General features: G+C 36.3%; 1 protein-coding gene across 2 annotated transcripts in view; it reads right to left on the reverse strand.

Moving 5' to 3' along the window:
- PAN3 (poly(A) specific ribonuclease subunit PAN3) overlaps positions 1 to 26,556 on the reverse strand; it is a 79,314-nt gene that overhangs the window by 44,560 nt on the left and 8,198 nt on the right. For both annotated transcript variants that reach the window (XM_083855892.1, XM_083855891.1), the window contains exons 2-5: positions 20,853 to 20,974; positions 11,887 to 11,953; positions 9,800 to 9,870; positions 7,650 to 7,712 (exon numbers count right to left, since the gene is read on the reverse strand). In XM_083855892.1, the coding sequence (XP_083712018.1) occupies positions 7,650 to 7,712; positions 9,800 to 9,870; positions 11,887 to 11,953; positions 20,853 to 20,974 (323 nt within the window). The remainder of the gene's footprint in view (positions 1 to 7,649; positions 7,713 to 9,799; positions 9,871 to 11,886; positions 11,954 to 20,852; positions 20,975 to 26,556) is intronic.

A 26,556-nucleotide genomic window follows, 5' to 3' on the forward strand; every position in this document is an offset into this window, starting at 1 on the left:
ATTGGGAACTGTCACAAAATTGAGAAAATTAAACACATTTGAGGAAGTTAACATGCAGGAATTACTTGCACCTCATTAACAGTGACATTTCTATTACAATGGCAATGATCGCTACAAATGGAATTGTTTATAAAGAATAATATGAACATTAAATTCAAAAGGCACACTGTAAAAAAGAAAATCTGTTAAATACTTTCAAACAGGTAAAGTACAGAACTTTTCCAGATTTCTCTGTGCTTTCAAATCTACGTGTACCTACCTAGATAGCAAATACCATCAAAAGAAATATTTTAGCATCTATGCATATTTAGGAAAGGGTCTTTTATATCAACAATTGGATGAAACTGCAAGGGTTGGCTGGTTTTCTTTTGCTGTGGGGTTTTGTCTGGGCATTTTTATGTGACAGTGCAGCTATCACCTGGATATAGATCAGTAAGTAATCAAAGCTTAACTTACCTTTATTCAGATATCTACTTCACCTAGCACCTTAGAAATCTTAGCAACATGTACCTTCATACACACTATAGAAATTTTTCCTCAGGAAACAAGAATCTAACTGGAGAAGATTTCCCACTCACACAGAAACAATTTGTAAAACACAGGACAAAACCACCATAAAATGGCTGCAAAACCAAAACCTAAATAAAATCTAAATAAAGGTTCCCTAGAACCTTTTAGGCTCAAAGCTTTGGAAAGAATTAAAACTCAGTAGAGTCAAAAGTACCTCATTTGCACAAAAAACCCAAACAAACAAACCCCTCCAAAAAACCTGCAAAACCCACAAGCAAATCAACAAAAAACCCCTAAGGATACCAACATGGCCTATGAACTAGCAAAGGCAATAAACTCCATGGAAGAGTTAACTAAATTTAGTAACAATAACCAAGACTGAATTTTAACATACCAATTAGAAATTTGTGATGGGTAGCACAAAGTCCTCCTGCAGTTCAAACACACACCTGATCACAGTAAATCTAATACCAGTTGTTTATTTGGAGAAACACTCAACTATTGGTCAACTTACATATGTAAATCAGAAAGACTACTAAAACCCTAACCTGCAAAGCCACTAGAGCTGAGAAGCTGGACATTCAAGCAAGATTGGACTTCAGGGCAAGGTTTGAATACAGTATGTATTTTTCTTAGACCAACTATTGGAAGTAACACAATAGAGTAACAGTTTCCCTGGAAACTTTACCATCTATCTCTCTCTCTCTCTCTGCTCTACTAAGTGCAGGGGCATAGTCCACCTCAGACTACTGGACTGCAAGCCAGTGTCCAAATACACTTCCATTCACAAAGGGTTCTTCTAATCTTCCATAATAACTGGTTGTCTACAAATATTTTGAAAAGGAGAACCAAAACAAAAGAGGAAATGAGCCAATCTGGAAGGCAGCTATTTTGGTCACAACAGGATTCAGATTCCAAACACGATGAAACTATTCTAGGCTTTAGAAAGACCATATGGAGAGAAATATGAATTCATGTTCCAGTAGTTCTTTACTTACTTGAATTAAAAAATGAAGTTAAACACTGGATGAATCTAAAAATATTTTTCCCTTTCATTACTTATCATAAAACATTAGGGGATTACTAAGTCAAGATTTCATTATTTAGACAGACATTAGAAGATGGAATATACAATATTAACACTTGGAAGTAAATTTTAGTCTATGTGCACCGAAGTCATTCTAAATAACACTTGTTCTCAATGAGCAAACTTGGATCTGATTTAGAAACGCAGTCTGAATTTAAAGGGTATCAGAAAACAGTATCTGCAAAGAAGAGAGATTCAACAGAAGGGAAAGCAAATAGATTGAGAAGTTTGAATAAGCATATCAAGTTTGCTATATCCCTGACCTCTACATAGAGCAGGAAATAAAACAACACAAACAGTTCACCTTAAAATGAGCAAGAACTCATCAACCACTGATCATTTCTGAACATATATATCTACGTATATATATATAAATATGTACATATATCTACCTAAAATACAGAAGGCATGACTATCTAGACTAATAAACCAAACTCTTATGCTTGGGGACAATTTCTCTTGGATATTTACAAAAACAATTGATTTTTTTGCCTTCCTTACAGTCTATGAGGTAAAAAAAATTGTTCAGGTGTAGTAATTACTGGCTGCAAATGTTTACATGAGGCAAGGAACAGCTAACTACCTTTAATTGCTAGCAACAGCTTAGCTTCCCCCAGGGTGACAAGGGTAAGCATTTTCAACCATAACTAATTATAACCCTTGCCCTACAGAACCAAGCTGCTGCCAGCAATCGATGATAGGAGCCTACTGGTTGGCAAAATCATTAGGAAAGATAAACCCCTGAAGTCTGAAAAACATTACACTTGAAACAAAAGAAATCCACTCCAAAAACAAGTCCTTTCTAAGTAGCCTCTTCACATGGAGAGCACTACTAATGATGTAACTTCACTAGCCCATGCTATAAAGTATTCCTCAAGTCAGTTTAATTACTCTATTCTCATTCATTCAACAAGAACTTCGGGAATGTGTTCAGCAACTCTATTTTCTTCCTACTATTGTAACAGTGCCTTTGCCCCTAGTTCCCCGTTTCAAGGACAGTGGGCAATATCACACTTCCTTTTTCTAATTCAGGATTAAACTGACCTCTAGTGTAAGATGTTCCATTCTGTCCTAGAGGAATAAATTTAAACAAGAAAATATCTACAAACATTCAATCTGTAAAGACTTTTGTGTAGTATTTAAATCTAGATAAGCTGACAAATCAAACTACACAATTGCAAAGTTTTCTTCTACTGAAGATCTGCAACTCAATTTTTTTCAGGATCACTCAGGTCTCAAATTACATTTCTGTTCCTTAAAATTAATTTACCGCTAGCAGGTTTTGAATTCAGATTTGCAATACCTTTTTAGTACCAAACATACCCAATTAAGTCTAGCATACAAACATGTGAGCAGGCTATTGTGTTTCAAAGTATTGTGAAGAGTCTGAACTGTGGTAATGCTGTCTCTGTGCTCCTACCATCAAACCAAATAGAAGTCATCTCAAGCCTTCTCCATCACAGGCTAAATGAAGCAGCATTACCTAAATTACTATAGCTAAAAGGTATCACACTAGCATTAGCTAGGGCTCATCTGTTGCAAAGTGAGTTGACTGCATCTGCACACACAAACAATAAAATATTACATTATCAGACAAGAAAAAAAGCTATACAAACTCACACTTTACTTGTACTACTTACTGTACTACCAAAATTATGTGAGACATACAATTTTAAATTTCAATGCTGACTTTTGAAAGACTTCTTTAAAAAAAAAAATAATGGCAAAGAGACCATTAAAAAAAGAGGTTAAAAACTCAGCTAGGCTGCTAGTCTATTGAAAAAGGAGCAATTTCTGTTTTATTACGCCTTTAAAACTAAAACCAAGACAAAAATTCCTTGCGTCATTATTGCTATTTTTACCCAACAACCACAACTGATTAGCTGGAATAAGACACTACTTGAAACACAAAGCAATAGACATGAACTTCAATGTTATTGAGCCCCTACACAGGCACAATCAGCTAAGCAGTACCGTAATTGTGAGTACAACTCTATTACTGTGTATAACCCAGTTAAGTGTTACATCTTAACTCATCTACACGAGTTATGGTCAACAGGAATATCCTAACAGATTTGTAAAATGAAAATACAAAAAAGAAAAGCTGTCTTTTAAGTGAAGTTAAACAATTTAAGTTTTGTAGCCAATAAAGCTGCAAAACCCCTTTACATGGATTAGGTTAACTGCTAACCAAAATAGCCTCTACTCCTTTTTATTACAACCTCCCACTGGTAGACAGGCAGACCACACCTGTGGTTTTTTTTCTATCTCAGCTTCTGAAGGCTGGAACCAATTTTTTAATTTTTGATATCCACAAAAAAATGGAATAGGAGCTTGGTCAACAGCTAAAAAATAATTATGTGGTTGGCTGGTATTCATTGGGTGGAGAGTTTTTTCCTTTGAAAAAAAAATAAAAGACTATGCTAACATTTATAATACTTATATGCTATAATTTGGAAGTTTCCAATATTACACATTGAAGCTACATGAATTTAACAGACTAAGCACCCTTACATCCAGATTGCTCATGAAAACCTGTGTTTGGCTGGGGACAGAATTTCACTAGTTCCAAAGTATCATACAGAGAGAAAGAAGATGTATTCTTCTATCTCAAGAAAATTCAAGTGGGGGACTTGGCACAGAAATGTGCCTTATTCCAGAGCAACACATCTGATCACTGCAAAAAGAAAATATTTTGGTTTAAACAAATTTTAGAGATGCAATAGATCAGGCATTGTATTAGGCATTTTAAACCATAGCTAAGGGAAACTTTTCGAGTGAACATACTAAGAAAGTTTATCTCATGAGTATACATGCTGAAGGCATGAAAATATTGAAGAGTTCAGAAGCAGGAAAAGTGACATAACTAAGTCAAATGCTTTCTCATCAATTTTGCAGCCTAGCTACATTGGGATGAGGTGTGAATTAGCACAACTTTAAACTCTGGCATGGATTTAGTTATACTGACAAACTTCTTTACTAAGAAATTCAGATCACCTGTTGAATTGATGTAAACTGGCAGAAGAACGGAATTTTTCTACCACCATTAAAGCAGATAGTTCTAACTGTAGTGAAGACTTGTCAGAGTATCACTACCTCAAGATGTACTTTGAAAAACTCCACTGCTAAATGAACACTATTGGGAAACCATAGGTTTTCTTAAAGTTTAAAGGTTTATTTTATTAGGACAGAAATTTTTATACTAATTACAAATGGGAAAATCATGCGCAGTTACCAAATATATAGGTAAGAGGGTTAAAGACTGATGCAGCTTTTACTCTGGTCTTTAACAGGCACATCATTTCTCAAAAGTGGTATTTTAAAGAGCTGCTTTAAATATTTGTATAGTGCCTTCAAGTAATGCGTGCACAAGTTTAAAAAAAAAGTTAATTATTTCACTGCAATTGCTCTTGAAGACTACATACACCTTGGCATAGAAAGAATCAAACAAAGCTTGTAAATATAAAATAAGCATCTAGCATAACAGTTACATTTGAAGTTACTTGACTTCAAATACACAAAAGGATGAGGCAACAAAATGTGACTGTTACATATTTTTAAAGAGAAATGCTTTTATAATTTGACTTATGTATCATAATGATCCCTAACCCACACAAAAATAAAAGCAAATATATTCTCTCATTACACGCTTAGAAGTGAAAAATACATGTTTATCTAAATAGCAATAACAGCAAAAGCACACAACCAAGGAACAATTCCAGTAACTATTTCAAGGAAAAACATAAAGCAGATTACATTATATGATGTCCTTGTAATGCATTTTAGACCACAGTACTACTTACAAACATTTATCAGTTTTCTCATAAGGCATAGTCTTTCTGCATTGCTGCAACAACTTTTTTTAGCACCAACTATAATGTTTTATTATTACAGTATGGGTATATAAATCCTAGAAGGAAAAATTTAGGTTTGCAATATAAATAGCTCAGGTATATTAGAAAGCTTGTGAAGCCATAATTCTGTCTCTTTGTACACAGTGACATGATGCTTGATCAACCCTCAACTCATCAGAACATGATTCATGCTTTGAGACTGTATGCAGGAGGTTCTGAAAGGTGAAAACGGCCTTGACATATTTTCATTAAAAGTAAATTCAGCAAGACCAAACATGGGACATACAGCTTTTTCAATGAACACCACTGAAGCAGATAATGATCAAGGATCAGAGGTGTCAAGATAGAGCTGGAAACAGGAAGCTGGAGAGAAATACAGCTTCTCAACAGGTAACAAAACTAGATGGGAGGCAGGACACTCAAAAACAAAATAGCAATCATTTAAGTCTTAAGAATTTAATATCCACAGGACCTGAAGCTATCTTCATTGTTTTCTTTTAACTTGAGAGGTCAAACTCTTCTCACACTCATTAAAAAGCTTGCATTTATGCAGACTATGCTTACAGGTAGGTAGTCTTTGCTTCAAATAATTTTCTACGCACTTTTATTTCTGCTGATCAACATAAATTAATTAAGACTACTGTCCTGTCTTACTTGCTGTAAATCTCCACAGGCGGCCCTGAACAGCTGCACCCTATTCAGGTGTGACAATTCAGATAATCTTATGCTTTCCTTTCTAATCTAGAGTTTGTCCTTGCCTTTACTCACCTAAAACCAATGGAAGGCATTCTAGAAAAAAATTTCTTCAAAATACATAAAAAGCAACATTAAAATTGTGTTGAAAATTGTTCAGTACAGCAATTAGCTCAACCCCTGCAGCCTGTGAACTGAAGTTATTCTCACCTTAAGGGACCTCCTCTAGGTGTGACTGAACAATTAAAAAAATGAAATGGAAATAAGTCAGTGTTAGAAACTGTTTGCAAGAGTTCAGTTTTCATGAGGATTGAAGGTATGAAAAAACAAAGTAAAATGTAAAAGTAAATGCTTTTCACTATCCTGTAAGGCTGACCCGTGACAAGTACAGGAACCTTTTAGCCTGGATTGGTGGCAACAGTCTCAGAACAAATTTAAACAAAAATTCCATAATGTATTGTCATCTTAGTGCATTAAGCTGTGATATCCTTGACAGCAGATTCTGATCAGTTATGTCACACAAGTTTTTATGAACTGTTTACCAGAAGCACCAAAGTGAAAGCAAGAACTTTTCCAGACAGATCATCTCAGGTTTAGAGAGTAAGCACTTTTCTAGATAATGGCTAAAGTCAATTTAGGAAAAACACCCAGGAAGTTCAAGTTCAGAACATCACCCTATTTTTAAAAAGCATAACATGTATTTGAAGAAAAAAATGAAATAAGCATTACATCATTATTCTTGGGAAAGGGTGTTAGTCTATTACTAACTCTAGCTTTTGTTCCATGCTTCACAAACCCTATTTGTGCATGGTAGATTAATACTTACCTAAAAATCTCTTATAGGAAATTCATTTTAAGGTTGCTTGTCTTACTGCATGTGGAGTTACAACAACCAGACAGTAAATCCAGAAGGTTTTACAGTTGGTAGAACCTCCACCAAGGCTCCATCTACAGAAATACTTAGCTTCTTTGATTTCATTTTAAGTATCCTATAAAAATGTCTTTAAACAGTAATCTTAGCTTTCCTGAAATCTAAAATTAAAATGCAGTTTAATGGTTTCTAAACAGAGATAATTACCTCGAGAATGTTCATAAAAATTCAAGGACTATGTTTACTTTCTAAACAGAAAGAAAAATGGCACTAAAAATCAAAATTAAAGGCAAATTAAAAAAAGCTCAGTCATACTAACTAGTTTGAAATATACTAATTAAAAAGCAAGAATATTCAGAATTATAATAATCAACTTATGTTTAGTATTTTACTGATCTCAAATATTTTTCTATATGGCTTGCCCATTGTTAAAGGGCTGCCAGCATAACATGATCGGCAATATCCAGAGACAAACACACCTGCTACATAGTACACGCTTTTACAGAAACTACTCAGTTTTACACAACACAAACGTGCACTTTTTATGCAGTTCCAGATAACTTAATACTTAAAAATGTTACAAATTAGAATTGTGATATTTTTAAAGGAAAGCAATTGTTCTTTATTCACTTACCAAAACTGTATTATATCTGTCCTCCAAGTCAGTGATAAACGAAGGAAATGCTGGTTTTGCCAGCTAGTTCAGAACAAACAAAACCTTAGACTTGGTAAGATAATGGAGATTCTTCTCAAACAGTAGATGTTGTAAACACCTACATTTAAACTAGTCACCAAGGCTCCCTTTATACAGTAGGCACCAAGCACTGGTCTAATGAGCAGCATTGTTTAAGCTCTAAACAAACCTCAGTTAATGGGTCAGAGGGGAACCACACAAGTTTTTACATACCTGGCTCTCAAGCATTTACTGCTTTTAAGGAAATCACTGCAGACAATTTGGATATTGTAATAAAAATACTAAAAACATTTAAAACCTACATCATAACTACTGGCTGCATATTGACTGGCAGCAAAAGTCAGTCACAAAACTTATTATTTTCTCATAACTTTAGCCATCGATTTTTGTCCACTTAAAGCAATCACCAACATCTGATCATTTTCAAAGTATTTTTCTCAGAGAGAGCAAAATGTTTCTTTAAAACTACTCATGTCCCTGTGCTGACTATAGAGGGAGCCTGGATGCCTAGATTTAAACAGCTCAAGTAGTATTTTATGAAATCTTCCCCATTACTAGCATTTAACAACCTTTAACACAAGCATACATCACAAAATCGCAGTCATAATAAAAAATAAATTAATAACATACAAAAAAAGAACACAAACCTCTTTCAATTAATGCCAGTTATTGCTGAAATGCTAACTAAAAAAAAAATCCAGGTTAATCAATTTCACAGATAAAACTTCTTCTTAATACTATTTTAGCAGCCAGTGTCTTAATTTGCTTCTTTTTCTCGAGGAAAAAATGGACCAAGTCAGAAAGCACTCTGAATTATTATTTGAGTTTTGAGGTATTTGTGCTTTACAAGCAAACATTAATTGGTTTCTTTTCACTTTGTACTGCTTTACTTCAAAGTAATTTTTAAAGACAGTGGTCATTCTTGCAATACTTCTGTTTGATAGCTTATTTTCTTTGGTGCATGTGGTTCACACACAAGCACAAGTTTACACTCAGGTATGTACATACATGTGTGCATATACTGGCTCTCAAAGCCTGTGTTAAGGAAGAATATACAAATTTTTTTCGTTTTTACCAGTCTTGGTAAGTGGATAAGCAACACATTTATAGTTCTTTACATCCAACTTTCAGTCCACTGTACTGGCATTAAGGAAAAGAGTAATGCAAATACTCCATGCAGTTTGGATACATCATACTATTAGAAAATTAACGTTCAACAACAGCATTTATATTAAAAAACCAGTGTGATGGACCAACTAAAGCAATTATCTTTAAGCCTGATCTTCTCCTGCAGGAATAATACAGAACATGCTGATGTAGCTTGCTTTCATTATTTACTACAGGAAAGCTCAGGATAATGTGGCTAATAAGTAGTAGAACATGAAAGTCATCAGTGTAAGTAAAACTTAATAACTGGTTGGGACAAGGTAATGTCTGGTTTTGGTAAGTGACAGTTCACAAAAATAAGCAGGGACTCTCATGTAATCAAACTTTTGTCTCTTATTCCACTCACTGAGTGTGTAACTGGAAAACACCACAACTTGCACAGCTGCAGGTCAAAGATGTTTGAAAATGCTGATGCTGTCTAGCCCTCAGCAAAAGAAAGACTTCTCAGTACAAATTAGAGGGATGGAAAAAACCCCAAACTCTCACTTCCCAATGATAACAGCATCTTTTAATCTAAATGCATTTTGAACTGTTATAATTACTATCATATAACTGACAAATAAATGGGAAAATTTTTCTTAACATATTCTAAACTTGCTGCCATAAAAGCTTGCAAGTCACAAGTCCCTTAGTAAAATAAAAATAATTTTATTTCAAATCCAATGGGCTATATACTAAGTTTCATATTCAATAAATTTCAGTTTACAAGTGCCTGGAGTATTTCTTAATAGCAGCAGTAGTCTGATCTGATGTAGCAAAAATGAAGCAATAAGTTCTTATTTATATCAGCAGCAACACATTAAATAAATCTAGTAACATCAGAAGAATTATTGTTATTTCATGTAGCATTTCAAGTTATTCCAGATCTTCTTCCCTGTCAGCTCATATATAAATATGCTACTTATGATTTAGTTTTTGCCTACCTTCCTCCTTTGAGACACGCTGAGGGCAGCAAAGTCATTAAACAAGGATGAATTTGGTGAAGTTAGTGGATCTATAAAACCAATGTAAAACCAATGCGTTATATATATGTACACGCTACTAAAAGAAAATTTATAATTTTTAACTTATTTCTGTATGGAAAAAATCCTTTCAACAAAGCTAAGCTTGTGTTAAACACCGCTAAAACCCCCTGCATTTATTAGAGTCTGTGCAACTGCTTAATTGAAATGGTGCTCATTAACAGAATTCAGTAAGTTTAATTGCTGCTGACACTATTTAAAGGCCACCTAACCTTTCACAGCCTTCATATGTTCTAAGTGCTTCTTATATTTGCATGTCATTTTTAACCCTGTAGATGATACATTACAATGTTTCCAAGCCACCAGAAGATCCTCCCAAAGGCTTGACAAGCATTGGAACAGGTTGCCCAGGGCAAGTGCATGAGTCACCATCCCCTACGGGCACTGCGTGAGTGTAGTACTGAGGGAAAGCTTTAGCAGCGCACTTGGCAGTGCTGGGATAACAGCTGGACTCCATCTTAAAAAGCCTTTTCCAGCATAAAAGATCCTACGATTCCATGATCTCCAGTTACCTGAAATCAGCAATCTTCTGTGTAACAGGTCTTACAAATAATGATGTGCATTTTGCTTGTCCTGACACTGTTCTGCACATCAAATTTAAATCAGAACCAAGGACAGCAGAAGTCCACATTCCATTAATAACTTTATTGCTTTTTCTTTGTTCCTATTCATCTATTCCAGGGTTGAAGTATCAAAAACTGTATAACATTCACAGATGCAACTTAAAACTCCAAACTACATGGCTAAACCATCAAATTAGCAGATGACTGCCAGCTGGAAACATTGGTGTTTTGATGAAACCCTTTCTTCAACAATAAATTCTTAACAGAGAATTTATCTTATATTTGCTCAACAATAAATATGCCCTAAAAGGGCAATTGCACAAGTGAAGCACTGCTTGGCAGAGCTGGCGAGAGAGAGAGGGAAGGATCTGAGACATGACAAAATTCAAAGGAGTTTCTAAAAGTTGGTCTGGTTTCTCTCCTTGACATGCATCACCATTACTATTTGGCCTGTCACAGTCAAACTCTGACTGCATTTAAAACTGGAGACCTCCACTGCCTTGAATAGCTAATTGTTCAGTGGTACAAAAGAAGCAGAGTTAATCTCAAAGCCTACTAGAAATAAACTAGGAAGAAAAAAAAACCAAGAAAACATCCGCAAATTTTGACTTTTAAGCAAGTTCATTTTATAGTAGTTACCACCATGTTAAAAAATTATAATCCTAGGAAGCAGACTAGCTGCAGGGTCAGACATGCAAATGGAGTTCTAGAGTATAATTTACACAACAATTTTCAAAGCAGAAATTTATTTTAAATGTATGCCCTTGCCATAAGGGAGCAGTACCCTCTTCTTTAAAGAACTTAATTTAACAGCTACAGCTGAAATAATCTGCAGTGATTCTGAAGAACACATTACAAAGCTCAATACACCCTCCACAACAATTTAGTGAGTACATAGGCCTCCACTATCAAGACGTTTTCTTCAGCTCAAAACCATGTATATAAAACACATTCCTACAGCAAGGAAAAAATTGTAAGAGGCAAAGTACTGGTTGCACAACAAAACTGAACAGCTATTAAAAATAATCAGTTATGTGACATTTCACAAAATCCACACACTCTAAATTTAAAAAAAAAAAAAACACCTGTACACTAATCCCACACAATAACTTATCCAAGAAACATAATAAAAAGGGATACTACAGTGAAGCAACATAAATGCTTAAGCTATCAGTGCTTTACAGTGGATATCCAAACTAACATTTGACTTGAAGTGACAAGACTGATAATGACTTTTTTAGTTTTTCCCCCACAGCAAAGAAAAGGCTAAAAATTTGAGTTCATTACATTACTGCTAAAAAATAAAGTTCTGCTGTATCTCAAAATTAGAGAACAAGTAACACTCCCTTAAGCCTGAGTTTTGTGAAAGTGAATCTCTCAAATTTTCAAGCATACTTTTATATCTATTACTTTAAACATACTTACCATGGCCTGCATACTGCTTGGCACTGTCATTGAGAAGGCTAGGGGAGCTGCTGCTATTTGTCATCCTCTGTAAAAATAAAAGATGAAAGTGTACATGTAAAATAAAGCCTTAACAGATTAAGTGAGGGCTTTGGGGATGACCTTTAGAAAGTTTTAAAAACAGACTACGAAACTTGTGCTCATCCCTCATTTAGTAAATATGCTAAGCAAACAGACTTGTAATTGACAAAAATGTTTAGTAAAATATAGTATTTTGCACAACAGAAATGCAAACCAAAAATTACTGTATATTAAAATTAAACACTATCTTCATTAATTTCTTTTAAATGAGGAGGATCTACCAAACCTATGGTTCTCTTCCTGCATGTTGTGAAACATTAGATAAGACAATTACTTATCTTCTTAAAACAGTCTTTCACACTGCACTCCTGAAACAACTCCTCCCTTTAATATACTATCACCATAACATGAAACTTCTCCAATGAAAAATACTTAAGTATTTGATATATTCTGTTTAAAAACAAAAAAACCTTTTGAGACCTTTCAGCAAAACATCCGCTTCTTCCAAGTCAGCAGGACATCTGAAACCCTTTTAACATTCCTCCTAGGCTCCACCTGCTGCTCCTACATTCCTCTAGATACCAGCTAGCAATAAACTGGACTAAAGTGAAGTAGTACTGCTCTAAGAGCTACTGCTTCTTTGATAGAGAAGTTCTAATGTGTCTCTTCTTACTCCTGCTTATTATTTTCTTTCACCAGCTTCCCAACAGGAAGAAAAAGTGTAAGAAGAAAAGGAAAGCAAGGTCAGGAAGTGTTCTCCATCACTGAGAGAGACAACGACTAATTTGTTAAAATACTCCCTGGCATGCTTTTGGCCCACATCAACCCAGAGTTTCCCAGCCAATTTCCAGGCACTATTCAGCAGTGAAAAGGTTTGAGAACCCTTCAAATCGACAGTTTGCATGCAGACTCTGCTTTAGTGGGTGAGCACACATCAGCACAAACAGACCATTTTATGCCAGCTGGCCCTAAGCATCAAGGAAAGTTTCCAGGCATGTTTCCTTTAGTAGTCTAGACACAGACTGACTCAGAACTGGTCACTGGAGTTGCTCTTTATGGTTATTTTTCTCCATAGCCAGTCTCGATGTTGGTTACAAAGGGCAAGAAGCTCACTATGTTATACTTCAATGCCATTTCATCTAAATTTTGACCACTAAGATCAATATTCTGGAGTAATTTTGGTAAGAACAGAGAACAACCAGTGGAAGCGGGAGCTAGAGCAATTCAAGTCTCCCAACACTTGCAGTTTTCAGAGCACCATCAACTGCACCAGAAGCTGCTGCTTTTAAAACTTGTATCTGGAAGAATAGACAGTGTAAAGTAGCTTTTATATGGAATGCTTATAACATGTAAATAGCACAAACCTTCAGCTTTTTCAAGACTTCATGCAAGCTGTTTTCTACATGCTCTTTCCTTATTTTGATGTCACATGTCTCTTGCCCCTAAATATACTGACCTAATACAATATAAACATCACTAACTGCTTAAATGATAAACAATTCTGTACACAAAAGGCATGGTCTAGTGAAACAAAGTTGACTAATTTTTATAAAACAAGTTACCACTTCGAGACACTCACACTAAATTGACAAACTTTGCCCAAATTCAAAGAAGCTCGTCCTCTTGCTTACTATCATTGAAAAAAGAATAAAAATATATCAATATAATTTCTGGATTATAGTAGCTCAACTAATTATACACCATATTCCCTTCCTAAGCAATGGAAAGAAATTGAATAGTTTGTCACAAATATTTCAAAATCATCCCTGTTATGCATGTTTTTTGGCATTTGAGACATCCACACCAACCCTCATAAAAAAAGAGGTTTAAGAAGAAATTTCCTAAAGGGAACCTTTCAGATTTCCACAAGATTTGTGCAGGTGTAGATAAAAATAGTATTAATGTCCACTTATAATACCAGATTTAATAATAATTTTAATGCAAAAAGGTAATGACTTGTTGAAACAGGAGTAAATATGACATTGAGAACTGTGTTGGTATCAAAGCTGGTTAAGCACATAGGTTTAACATGGAACAAAGTACTTTTATTCCATCAATATTCACTATCCTCAGATACAGGAGTTAAACATTCAACCAGCAGACCTTCAATGTGAACAGGAGCCTGAAATGATGAAAACCGGTGCTGACACAATCACTGAGAACATACAGTGCACACAAAGCAGACTGTGACAGAGCATATTGTTCTGGATTCTGAAAGCACAGTGCAACCCAAATCTGTGAGCATCAAATGTGCTTTTACAAAGTCAAGTTCCCATTCAAGGTGCAAACACATCTTACACACACCAAGATCCCAAAAAAAAAGCTTGGGCAGCTCTTGCCTTAACAACTGCTTGTAACCTGTACCTTTAACAGTTAGAATCCTCCATCAGGTTCATGAATTTTTCATTTTGCTCACTTCTCTTACACATGCACAAGCTTCTTACCTTAACATTATTCACAGAAGACCTGCATGTAATCAGTAAAAGCTTTTTAAACTGTTTTAATATTAAAATTTCTACCACACCCAAACACATTTAGTCTTAATGAAGGCAACTCTTGTATCTGATTTTTACCAAAAAGGTCTTGAAAGAAAAAAAAAATAAATAAAAGAACATAGAAGTGCTGTTTATTATTTGTGTTTTCTAGAAGGTAGCTTTGATTTTAAACAACACTTTTCAACCCCTTCTAATGATGTTGAACTATTTTTTATATAAACTCAATTTCAAGAAGATTGTAAGCACCTCAAGCCCAAAGGATGAAAGCTCCAGAAAGGCAAAAGCAAACATTAAAGTAGAAGAAAACTGAATATTAAGCCTGACAGGGAAGGTAAGCACACACATAGGAGAGCTTCAGACTGTTTTAGTACATCAGGTCTTTTATCACATGGAAGTTAATACAGAAAGACAATGTTGTGATAACCAAGTAAAACACTCAATTTTATAAACTTCTTTTCTCTGCCTGCCAATTGCTATGATCTACTGAGGCTCTGTAAACAGTACTCAAACTTCAACTATGCCAGGATGGCTGGCATACATCCTGCCCTTCTCCCTTTAACGGAATTTAAAAGTTGTTCCTGTTTTAGCTTTTCCTCATAGGAGGAATGCTCCAGTAGCCACATCCTTTGTGTGATTCTTCACTGCACTCTCTTCAGTATATCCCTGTCTCTCACGTACTGAGAAGCCCAGCACTCCAGGTGTGACTTCACCACTGCTGGACAGAAGGGAACAATCACCACCCTCGACCTTTTAGCAATGTTTTACCTCAGTCCACTTCCTCTGTGCAGTAAACTATGAAGTGTTCCAACAAACATTCCCATCTTCTAAAAGGAACACACCAATTGCCTCCACTCTTCAATATTCAGTAACAAACCCCAAAATTATATCTGCACTTCAGGCAAGTTTGCCTTACTTTCATCTCCCTCAAGTGCATATTACAAAGTTCTCATCAAGATAAAGCACTAATAAAACTTTGATGCAGACAATTAGATCTAGTTTTGCATAGCTTGTAAGACTTATCTTGAATGACTTCCCTTTTTTCTCCAAAATACATAAGAGATTATGCTTATTTCTTTTTTCCCCATATTCCCTGCCCTAACCCTGAGAAAGTACGGATTTTCCTCATGGTCATTCCACAGTGCTAAGCATACCATGTCAAAATATTTTGCAGTATGTCACAATCTAGTCTCCTCATCTTACTACCATTTCACTGGAACTGTATTTCAGAATATTTCTTTATCATTTTCAGAATAATGTTGACTGGAGTACAGTCATTCTGCAAAAGATTAAGATTGATTTGTTTGGCTATAACATTGTTTAGTTGTCAGATTCTGTGACCTACACAGGGTGATATCTCTTGCTTTTCTTTTTAAACAATCCAAAACCTGTCTTTGACAGTTAGCACATGTGGCACCATCTCAGAATGACCCACTCAACTGCTGAAAATAAAGCAACTGGATTTCTTCAGAAAGCATTACGAAAAAACCTGCAAAATATTATATTTAAAATAGCACATCTGTAGTTACACTCAGTTATCAACAGTTAAAAACTGAAGACATTTACAAGCTTCTGTACTATAAGTAGAGTTTTATTACTTAATTGTTGGCAGATGCAGCAATGGCAACAAAGGTCTTTGTATTTATTCAGCTGCAAGGCTTTGAGGTGAGCATGGTTGCTACTTCTCAGGCTATTCAAGAATGCTTAGTACACCAACATTTGCATGGTGAAAGCAAGCAAAATCAATTCTTCTCCATTGCTCAACCTTGCCAATTTTAATGCTGAAGAGACTGTTATTCCCTTGTTATTTCAATTAGGGTGATTTACTGAGAACTTAAGATTCTTCCTTTCTACACAACTTGCTGTCCAACGGATTCCATGAAGTTAAAAATCTCATCCCATCAAAATAAATAAAACCAGATTTCTGTGAAGCAACTTGGATGAAAGCACCTTCTACTGCTTTATGCTCTTACAACCAAGCTGCTCAATTTCTAATACAACATTAAAAGCTTTAACATCAATACTTCTCTGCCTCATACTGCTATAATAACCTTTGAACAGCCCAACGTAATATTGTTAAAGCTTCTTTCCACACCACCTGCATCTTTGGTCAAGTCACAAATTACTCATAGGGCAGCACTAATGCCAGAGGAACACTGACACCAGCCAACCAAGTGGCACACACAGAGCAACTGAGCAAAGAGCCAAGCATTAGAGAGGCATCCCAGCCAGCCAGCTCCTGCCTCTTCACTGCTGGGAAAGCCAAAAGCACTGAGCTGCTTTTCAAACCACACCTCTGACTGTCTCTTGGCAACTGCTGCTATGCCAAAAAGCAAAAAAACCAGATTCAAGGACAGCATGCAGCCTGTGGGCCATGTGTTGCACAGGCCTGCTCTGCAGTCAGTCAGTATTACTTAGAGAAGCAGAAAACAGAAAAGTGCTTTGATAAGATGGAAAACAAAGCTGTTAATATAGGATATGAAAGCATACGCAGATTCAGGGAAGAAGTGACACCTCAAACCAAACATTCTCATGGAAAAACACAAACCAATGAGGACAGAAGACTATTAGTCAAGAAGAAACTAAGTAACAACAGAAGATGATGGGGGGCAATGAAAGGTTGCCCAGCAGCAAAGACCTTTGAAGTAGGAGGAGTGGAAGGATGAGGCAGAGAGATATTTTTCAGAAAGGAAGAAGGAAGAATTATAGCCATAGCCACTTCAAAAATCCTGCCTTTTCTGAACTGTACCAAAAACAAAGTAAAGTATTTTTACTGTTTTCCCCATTGCAAAGTGAGTATTGCCATTAACTGCATCTTCATCACTATTCTAAGCCCAAAGATACTTTCAAGATCTCGTAAAATATTCTTCCATAGATAGAAATTAAATCTGAAAGTCAGAAATAGCCATTCTACAGAATTGTTGACAGTTAGCCATTTACATTATTTATGGTCAAAGCAGCACATCCACTTCCAATTCATCATGACATAATCCACTTTCCTCCCTTTTGCTGCTTTCTTAAAACTGAGTCTTAGAGATCAGGTACTGCACACTAAAATGTGGTAATTGCAAACTTTGATATAGCTTTATTTGATGCGGTCTGGTTCCATTATACATGCACTATGATAACCCAAACATATACAACCACATACTCTTTTCAACAAACCTCTGTTAATGTGCTGCACATAACACATTCTGGAGATTAGATAGGAGTAATCAAGACAACTCATCAACTGAATACCTGATGATTATGTTGAGAGGTATGTAGTGAATAAAACAAGGACAGGAGAAAGATTACTTCATGGTAACAGAAATGAGCAATACCCTGAAGAGACTGACTATTTACTATCTTTGCTAAAGTGAGGCCAGTTAAGCAACTTGAACCAAGTATTTTACTGGTGATCATTAATTCCATTCTTCACCTTCCAACTGTAAAGATTAGTTTCAAAAACTCAGGTCTTTTGTTTGCCAGCACTGTTGTGGCATTGTCTGTTTAACTGCCATCCTTTGCCATCATGTGCATCTATAAAACGTAGACTATTTTCTTGTTTTATAGAGAAAGCACTGCACAAAGTTTGATGGAAAAACTGTAACGGCACCCAAAAGTGCACTGCCAACTAAGTTTCTTCACAAGGATGCAAACAGCATGCAGAAATAAAGCACAGAACCATACGATGAACATTTAACCAAATATCAAATGGATGTTCAATACACAGGTATGTGCCACACATCTTGTGTTCTGAGTAAGTCCCATTAATAATTTTCCCACTGAAAAAAAATTACACAACATTATGAGAAATACAACTCTAAATATAACCTCAAGGCAGCACTGGCAATATAAACTTAGCATTACTTAACATCTTACTGCATCTCACTACTGTTTTTCTATCAGTGTGTTTATGTGCATGTTTGTGCAATCTCAGTTTTAAAAAAACAAGTTAAGGAGCTTGCCTCATGTTGCATCACTGATGCATCTATTTGTGAACTACACAGATTCACCAGAGATGACAAAGTAACTCAGATGGAACCAATGTTTCTGCAAAACCAAAACTGAGAGTTAACAAAATACTTTACAGAAGACATCTGATGTTTCATTGATGGCAGAACACTAAATTTTTAGTATCTTTAGTTTGATTCAAGAACCTGGAGAGAAATAGGAACATGGATTTGTTTTCTCCTCCCTACTTCGTCCCATCTTTACAATATGAAAACTTGCTTTCAGTTTCCGTGTATTGTGTTTGTACCACTCGAGTTCCCATTCTGTGAGTGTCCCACCAAGGACTTCTCTCTGCTTCAGTCCCTTTGCTCAATCTTTCCTGGTTTCTTCTTTACTTATCTTCAGCTCAGCTTCTCTAAGCCCACAGCATAAGTTTCTTTTCCCTTACCAACCCCTCTGCTCCAATTAACACAGATACAGCTCTCTGTCATTAAATATAGATCCACTTTTATGCTGCTTCAGTCTAAAGTGGAAGAGAAGGAAAGAGGAAAATGAAGCTCATCAGCACTCCTGCTCTGAGCTCAGGCAAGGCCTACATTAGGCCAGAGCTGCAACTGCAAAAATGTACTCAAGATACAACATGCCAGTGCAGACTACATCTTTGGGAAATTATTTAACATCTAGGAAGTCTCCAGCAGGTCCATATAAACCAGTTCTGCAAAGGTTTAACCAAGTGACAAGATCTGTGCAGATTTTCAGAGAAAGCAAGCAAGAGGTGTACACTTGACACAATAACCAATCTATTGGATTCAAATTCTCCATTCCAAACCATAAAGGACTAGTATTATTTAAAGTCAAACTCACTAAAATTTCTCCCCTGCCTTGTTCTCCAAAGGGCTGAATGACACGGAAAATCTCATTTCAAGTGGCTAAACTTTGTCAGTATGGACTTAACCCAGAAGTTAAGTCCTGACACACAATCCAAACAGACAGCATTACCAGCTTTACCCATATAAACAAGAACTTAAATTACAGGATTCAAAGGAAAAAAAAATCAATACAGGAATGCTTTTCAAACTGTAGTTTGATGCTTGTAAGCACATTCTCAACACTAACAAAACTGTTCTTCTGAAGTAATTTTTCTTATCCTCCAATGGGCAAGAAGCACATTGATTTCTTTTCAGAGAGAAACAATAATGCCTTGACTGTAATCTCAGGCATTAGTAAAGTATTTTAAAATCCTATGAGCATTCATGTTAGATGCATGCCTTATTGTCTGTCTTTCTAGAAGAAAGTTATAATTAAAAATTGGTGTTTAGAAAGACTAGTGTTTCTATAGAATACAGTTTAAGGATACAAAAACATAATGACTTTGTGTTAAAATTATAGGACCTCAGTTAAACAAAAATTTGCAACTGCCAGCTTCAACAGTACACTTTTGGATCAGAGGTTAAATTTTTTTCTTTTTAAATCATGCATAACTATCTAGAAAACATTTCCATACTTCTGCAAATCTGTCCAATAAAAAAAAAAAAATCCAGCCTTCTTGAAAACATGCAGTAAAAAAAAAAAAACAACCAAACAAAAGAAAAAAAGGAACACACCTAATTAATTCCCACCTTTTGCTGAGTTATTTTTCAATCCATAATACAGCCACAACTGAGATCAAAGTAACCTCATAAGGAGAGTTTCCTCGATATAAAAGAAGAGAGTTGTTGTCAGGACTCAGTGTGAACTGTTTGACTTGTGCTCTCTCTCTCATTTACCAGAAGTTGCTTTGTTTAGTACAGGACAAACCATCTTTCAGGGACAGACTATGTGTTTTTTAAAATGTATAACACTGAGGGAGTTATTATAGTACTTCATGTGTTAATTCAGTAGATTCTTATTTAGGTTTTAAATACAACAGACTTCTGTTGCAAATTTTGCATAATATTACCTACACAATAAATTGCACCTCATGGGAGTTCCTATGCCAACCTCTACAGAACACTATAAATACAAGAAAACATTTCAGAAGGTTTAAATATCAATTCAACATACCACCACCAGAGTCTGAGTTGACAAATTCTGAAATTTTTACCTAGTAATTCCAGGTTTGACGGTTCATATTTTCCTTCAGCGACTTTTGATCTTTGAAAAGTTTCAAAATTTGATTTTTATATATTTAGCAAAAGGTTATCAAAAGTTATGAGCATAAAAAGAAATCTAGAAAGTCACATTCAGAAAAGAAACCTGACACAGAGTTAATGTATGCAGCAAAGCTTGGGTATGCACAACAGCTCAGGTAAGGGTAAATAAAACCAGATTAATTTTAAAGCAACGATACTGTTTCATTTCCATTTGCAAGATCAAAGTGACTATATACTCTATATCATACAAGATGACACATTTTTGTTCCGCCTCTTGAGCAGTTTTCCTGTTTTAGTGTAACACCAGCCAGAACTAATGAAACATTATACAAATCACTGCTATTACCTGAATCATGGGATACTTCGTTTCAGCAGGACTTCCAAATCCATTAACACCAATAAAGCTGGTGCTAAAGTATGAATCCGTTAGATTAGCATCAGCTAACCCACCACCATCCATTCCGGGAACTAAAAGGAAAAGAGAAAAAGAAAAATGCTTCAGAAAAAGTTTCCTTTACCATGGGTTTATTCACTAGTATCTATTCTATGGTTTTTTGTTGGTTTTGGGTTTTTTTGGCAGGGGAATAGAATATGATACTCCTGTCTTGTCAGCAAAACAACCGAAAAACGTAATAGTGCATACCAGGAAAAAGGAAGTTAATGAAAGAAGCTACTAAATGAGAGCATTTGTAGCATGAAGTTACAGCACAAATGCAGAAAGAAGCAATGAAGAACGTGAACTTTAGAAACCGGAATAATGAGGATGATAATGATATCAAAAAGAAAATAAATCAATTAAAAAGTCTAGAAGGCAAGCTTATTTTATAAAGACCCGTATTCTTGTATGTTCTTCTTGAAAATACATGTGTTTAGTAGAGTTTTGAACTGGATGCACTGGCTCTTTTAAAGGGTAACATATAGAACATCAACACTTAAAAATATCTCAAACCCTTTCACAGAAAGCACAAACACTTCAAATGCTTCCTTAAGAGTTTAAGACAATTTTTATCATCTCTTTCTTTGTAAAGTGGCAATAATTTCCTGAAATGTAGCCAACAAAGTCTTTTGATTGAAAGCAAGTGCGAAGGATGCAAGAAGAAATTCATCCCGCCCTAGAAACAAGGGCTTTGACATACAAGACTAACCACAAATAAATTCATTTAATACAAAAAAAATCTAAAAGAACAACAAGAAGCTGTTATAATTAACACCAAACTCTCAAGCAGGTATTACTTCAACAGGAAAAACAAAAGCATTTACAATAGTATGCAAGCTGCAGTTCAAATGAACCCTCTGTAAAAGCACCCACAGTAAATTATAAAAACACTAATCAGTATGGCCCGGCCACTGCAAGCCAGCAGGCATGAGTAATGGGTAGCTTCAAGGTAGGAAGGCACACATCCAACTCAGAGGAACATCCTGTACCAAACTATCCAACTTGAACTTCTGGGAGGACTCGCAGCCAGGTGGTGACACCCGGAAACAACTTCCTGATCCTAATCCTCAAAGGAAATAAAATGCAACTTAGTGGCACAGCTAAAGGAATGCATATTACAGACCCTCAATTTTCATCAGAACAGGAATTTTCCTTCCAAAACAGACTGCATAACCTGGTGAGCCATTTCCATGTGTTAGGCACAAGAAAGAGCAAAAAAAGTACAGTCATACGTAAGCACAGGAAGGGCTGGAAGAGGAGGATGACGAGAGCAGCATGCACACCACAGACTGAAGGAAACACTGCCCAGCTGCACTCCCCTGAGACTGCAGCTGCATGAATCAGCCCACTGGGGGTAACACCAACACCATGGAGAACTGTATGTGAGAGGCCAAACAAATGGAGTATCTCAGTGGCAGTAAACATCAGTTTTGCAACAGAAAAAGATTCTTGAACTTTTGCTGCCAAAGCTAGAACATTATTTGTATATTCTGTAGGTTGGAAGGAAACACTTAAGACACTTTAAATATGTGATATTAATGACTTGCTACTTCTTTTTATAAAAATTTTAAAAGGTAGCTAAGAGAATAAGAAAATAAACTCCCTCCACAATTCATGCCCTAGCTCCTCCTTCATAATTTTAAGTAAGCAGCCACATAGAAACTTCAGAAGTCCTCTGGCTGCAGCCCTAAAAAAGACAAAACTTTTTGGATTTGTCTTTTAAATGAATGTTCCTCTTTTGCCTTCATTTGGGAAAGTCACATTCAGAAGTCTAGGAAAAGTATTTTATAATTCAGCTCCTGTACTATGGAAAATAGTAGTATCTGCAGTAATGCCAATTACTGTTTCATCCTTCCTGCCACAGTCAGTCCCTAACTTACACTATGAAGGTTGGCATCTTAACAGGAGTTTCTGGCATCATGAAAAATACTAGGACTCATTCATACAAGAAAACAAAAAGATAGCAAATCCATGTCCAATTGTAAGCAGTTTCACTCCAGTTCACCCGTAAATTATTCAAGGTTTTAACTGTGGTTTTTATTTATTCTAAAAATACATTTCCAAAATAGCTTTCTCTGCCTATAACTCAGCTGTTATCAAAAACTCCTGCAGTTTTTATGCTACACCTTGACTAACCGGGAAAAACCAGTTTATATCCAGGAACAACTGTCATTTCAAGGTGCACTATACGATTTCAGCAGTATATCTGCTACTTCATCTTATGCTTTTGGCAGAAAAGAGTGTCTATCCAATTTTTAACAAACTAGCAAGATACTCCCTCAGATGATACCATCAGCTTCCCAAATCTGTCAGGCTCTCTTGAAGAATTAAGAAAAAGACTATTATTCCTGCTTCTCCCACTGCTCCTCACTATGCTAGAGTTGCCATGAGAATCCAGGAACCTCCATTTCTTCCTTTGAAGAAATAAAATTAATGCACAAAATCCTTCAAACTGGGAAGAAGCAAATAAAACTTGCAAGTTTTTCCACACTGAGAAATCCCAGAGCTGGCCTGCAGTAACTCCAGACAGGTGGTACAGCTCAGCCACCCAACAGTGACACAAAGCACTGGAACCTGTGACAGTAACCTTGCCAGGGCACAGACACAGCACCAGGTGCTTTGCTCCTGCTCTGGCTGAAACACCCTCGGTGCCAGGCAGGTCAAGCTGCAGGCAGGAGCAGCCTTTGGGCAGCAACCCCAGAGCTGAGCAAAGCTCAGGATGCTGCTGGGATCTTCGACACTGCAGCCTTTCTGCTGCTGGTATTTGCTATGCAAGCCTATCCAAGACACTTAAAGCTGCCCAAAGCTACAATTTAGGCTATTGGCACAGTGATATCTAACTGGGCACTTCAAACAGCAGAAACTACTCAACAACATTTCCTTTTATCTAGCTGCAGGAAGACCATCTCTGTACTGAAGTGCTATGGTTTGGCCATACTAATCAGCCTCTCTGTGCCACTCCAACAAATTGTTGTACTCCGGTGCTGACCCACCTGCTGTGGTATTCCCGGTGCTGCTGGCTCCGGCCAGCCCTGGCACCACCGCAACTTGGGGGTCTTTGAGTCAGTGAAACAGAGCCACTGCTAAGGCGCAGATGAAATGAGAGACGGGACTCTCTGATGAAACAGCAACTGAGGTTTTATTCCAACCCCAGGGCCGAGGCTCCAAGATTGAGAGATGGAGAGCAGGAGAGACGAGAGACCTCGAGCACCTGAAGGGTTCAGTTTTTAAAGGGGGAAAAAGAACACGTGGGACAGCAGAGCATGGGGACCAATGACAGGAATTCAGGGTACATAATTTAACTTGTAGGAGGGGGAAACCCTGGCTCCAACCAATCACCCAGGACTCTTCTTAGAAGTTTCCAAACACTGGGAGAGGTCTCTGGTTGACTGGCAGGAGCGGGTGCCATCTAAACAATAAGATTGACAGGTAACTGCCATTTGGTCTTAAGAATAGGAAGAATAAGGGGTAACAAGGCATGAACTATTCAACATTAACACACAACATATCGGCAAAGGATAACCATCAGCGCTCATCAACCCACCACTACACCCACCTCCACAGCACTCAGTTCCACTGGTACCACAGCAATTTCAAAATGGCTTTCAAAGCCAAGGATTTTTATTGTCCTCTTCCAAATGGTCTAGAAACATACTGCTAGCAGAGGGACCTAGAGCACAAGAAAGCATATGCCACAGGAACAATCAAAAGAAAACTATCAAAACTACACTCACTGGAGCAGAGGATAGTTTTCTTGGCAGTAGCTCGGGTTTAGAACAGAATGCTCTAGAAATGGCAAGTATAACTATTGCCTTCAAATGAAAATTCAATATTAGCTTCCTTAAACTGACTTTCCTGTAGCAATTAGAAAGAAAATTAAGCCTGCAGAAAAGATGAAAAAAGTAATTCTTGCATTACTTATAGAGTAAAAAAAGAAGTGTTCAATACATACTCTACTTGTGTTCAAAGGGACATTCAGCTTTCACACTGCTGATAGCCCAGCAAATATCTGAACAGCCAAAGCATTTTTACTGTAATTGCCACCTGGCCTTCCCTATGAGAAGTAGACAACTTTCTCCTCCTTCTGCCAAACATTTAGCAAATCAGAAGACCATAGTAGTTGCTTCTTGAAGACCATAGTAGTTTAGAAAAATTACTTATCATAAGCAATCCATAAAAGGACTGCAGAAGTGGGCACAGTTTACCACACAAGAAGTGTGGCATTAAAAAAGTGGAAGCCAAAGCTGGAAAAAAAATAGCTTAGTTCTCAAAGTTTTTATTCTTACGTGTTTACTAATTCACTATAGAACAATTGCAAGCAAACACTTTAAAACATTCCATCCACCATGCTATTAAAATACCAATGAAGTTCTTCTGATGTCTGTCTTTTCTCTTTTAAGACATTGATTACAACTTTAGGTAAGCTCAGGCAATTTTAGGAAAATCCTGAATTAGCTATTTTTTGTTAAAGGAATAAGCCTTTCTGTTGTGCAGCAGCACTATCCATGCCTTGAAGCTGTACATATTTTCAAAAGATTGCTCTTGGAGAGAATCAACAACTTCCTTGTAAAAGCAGAAAGGATGACCAGGCAGGTCTGAGTAAAGACGGATGTGTGATCGAACAACAAAGAATCCAGAGGGGAAAAAATGCTAACACATTATGTAAGCACCTGTGTGAAAATAGAACAAATTTCTAAATTCCATCAATATTCAAGACAGAAGGTACATCCTGGCAAATCTGGAAAGAAATTAAATAGAACGTCTTGAGAAATTAAGACAAAGTTTTCTACTTTTTATACACATTATCTAATACGTTTCTTGCTTGGTGAGTAACACTGCAGCTTAATGTGACAACTGCAATTAAAAATAAATATCTTCTTATATAATCCCTCTCCCACAGAATTTTAGCAGAAAGTAGGCTTCCCGCCAGATGCAGACACCAAAGAGAAAAAAAAAAAAGAAGATAGTTACTTTTGCCTTACTCATGACAATGACAGTTTTCAGAAACAAAGTATCTCATCACAGCTTAAGTACTGCCATGAACTCAGCACATATGCTTCAATTGAAGGGGTTGGCTTCAGTGAATTTTAGTTTAAGGCTTGTCTTGTCTAACACCAACACGATCAGAACACTAATACTATCTGAAAAGATTTCCTGATATTTTCACTCTATGATTTCACTAACCAGTAAACAAATACTGTATTATCCTAGACTACTTCTTTTATAATCCAGTATCAGCACTGATGATCTCGGACACTGTTCTTAATACAAAAAAAACCCCTTTCCAATAACGTGACATATTACTCCCAAAGTGAATGAGCTGAAGAAAGGCCACAACAGACTTAACTGACAATTTTAAAAATAATATTTTAAAGACATCTGGCAAGGTAGGAAGATATGGACTGAAATAATTCATTTTGCTATTAGTATTTTCCTAAATGTATAATTATTTTTAGGCTGGGTAAAAAGTTTATATATAATCTTGATTTAAACTCTCGGCACTGCAACAGTGTACTTTTCACATGCTGATAAACTGAATCATAGGTTCATTGCATGCATGTGCATCCTAAGGACAAGGTGTTATCTCAGCTGGATATAAAGCAGTAAAAACTAC

Source organism: Zosterops lateralis (assembly GCF_965231275.1).
Source record: "Zosterops lateralis genome assembly, chromosome: 2".
In the NCBI taxonomy this organism is placed as follows: Eukaryota; Metazoa; Chordata; class Aves; order Passeriformes; family Zosteropidae; genus Zosterops; species Zosterops lateralis.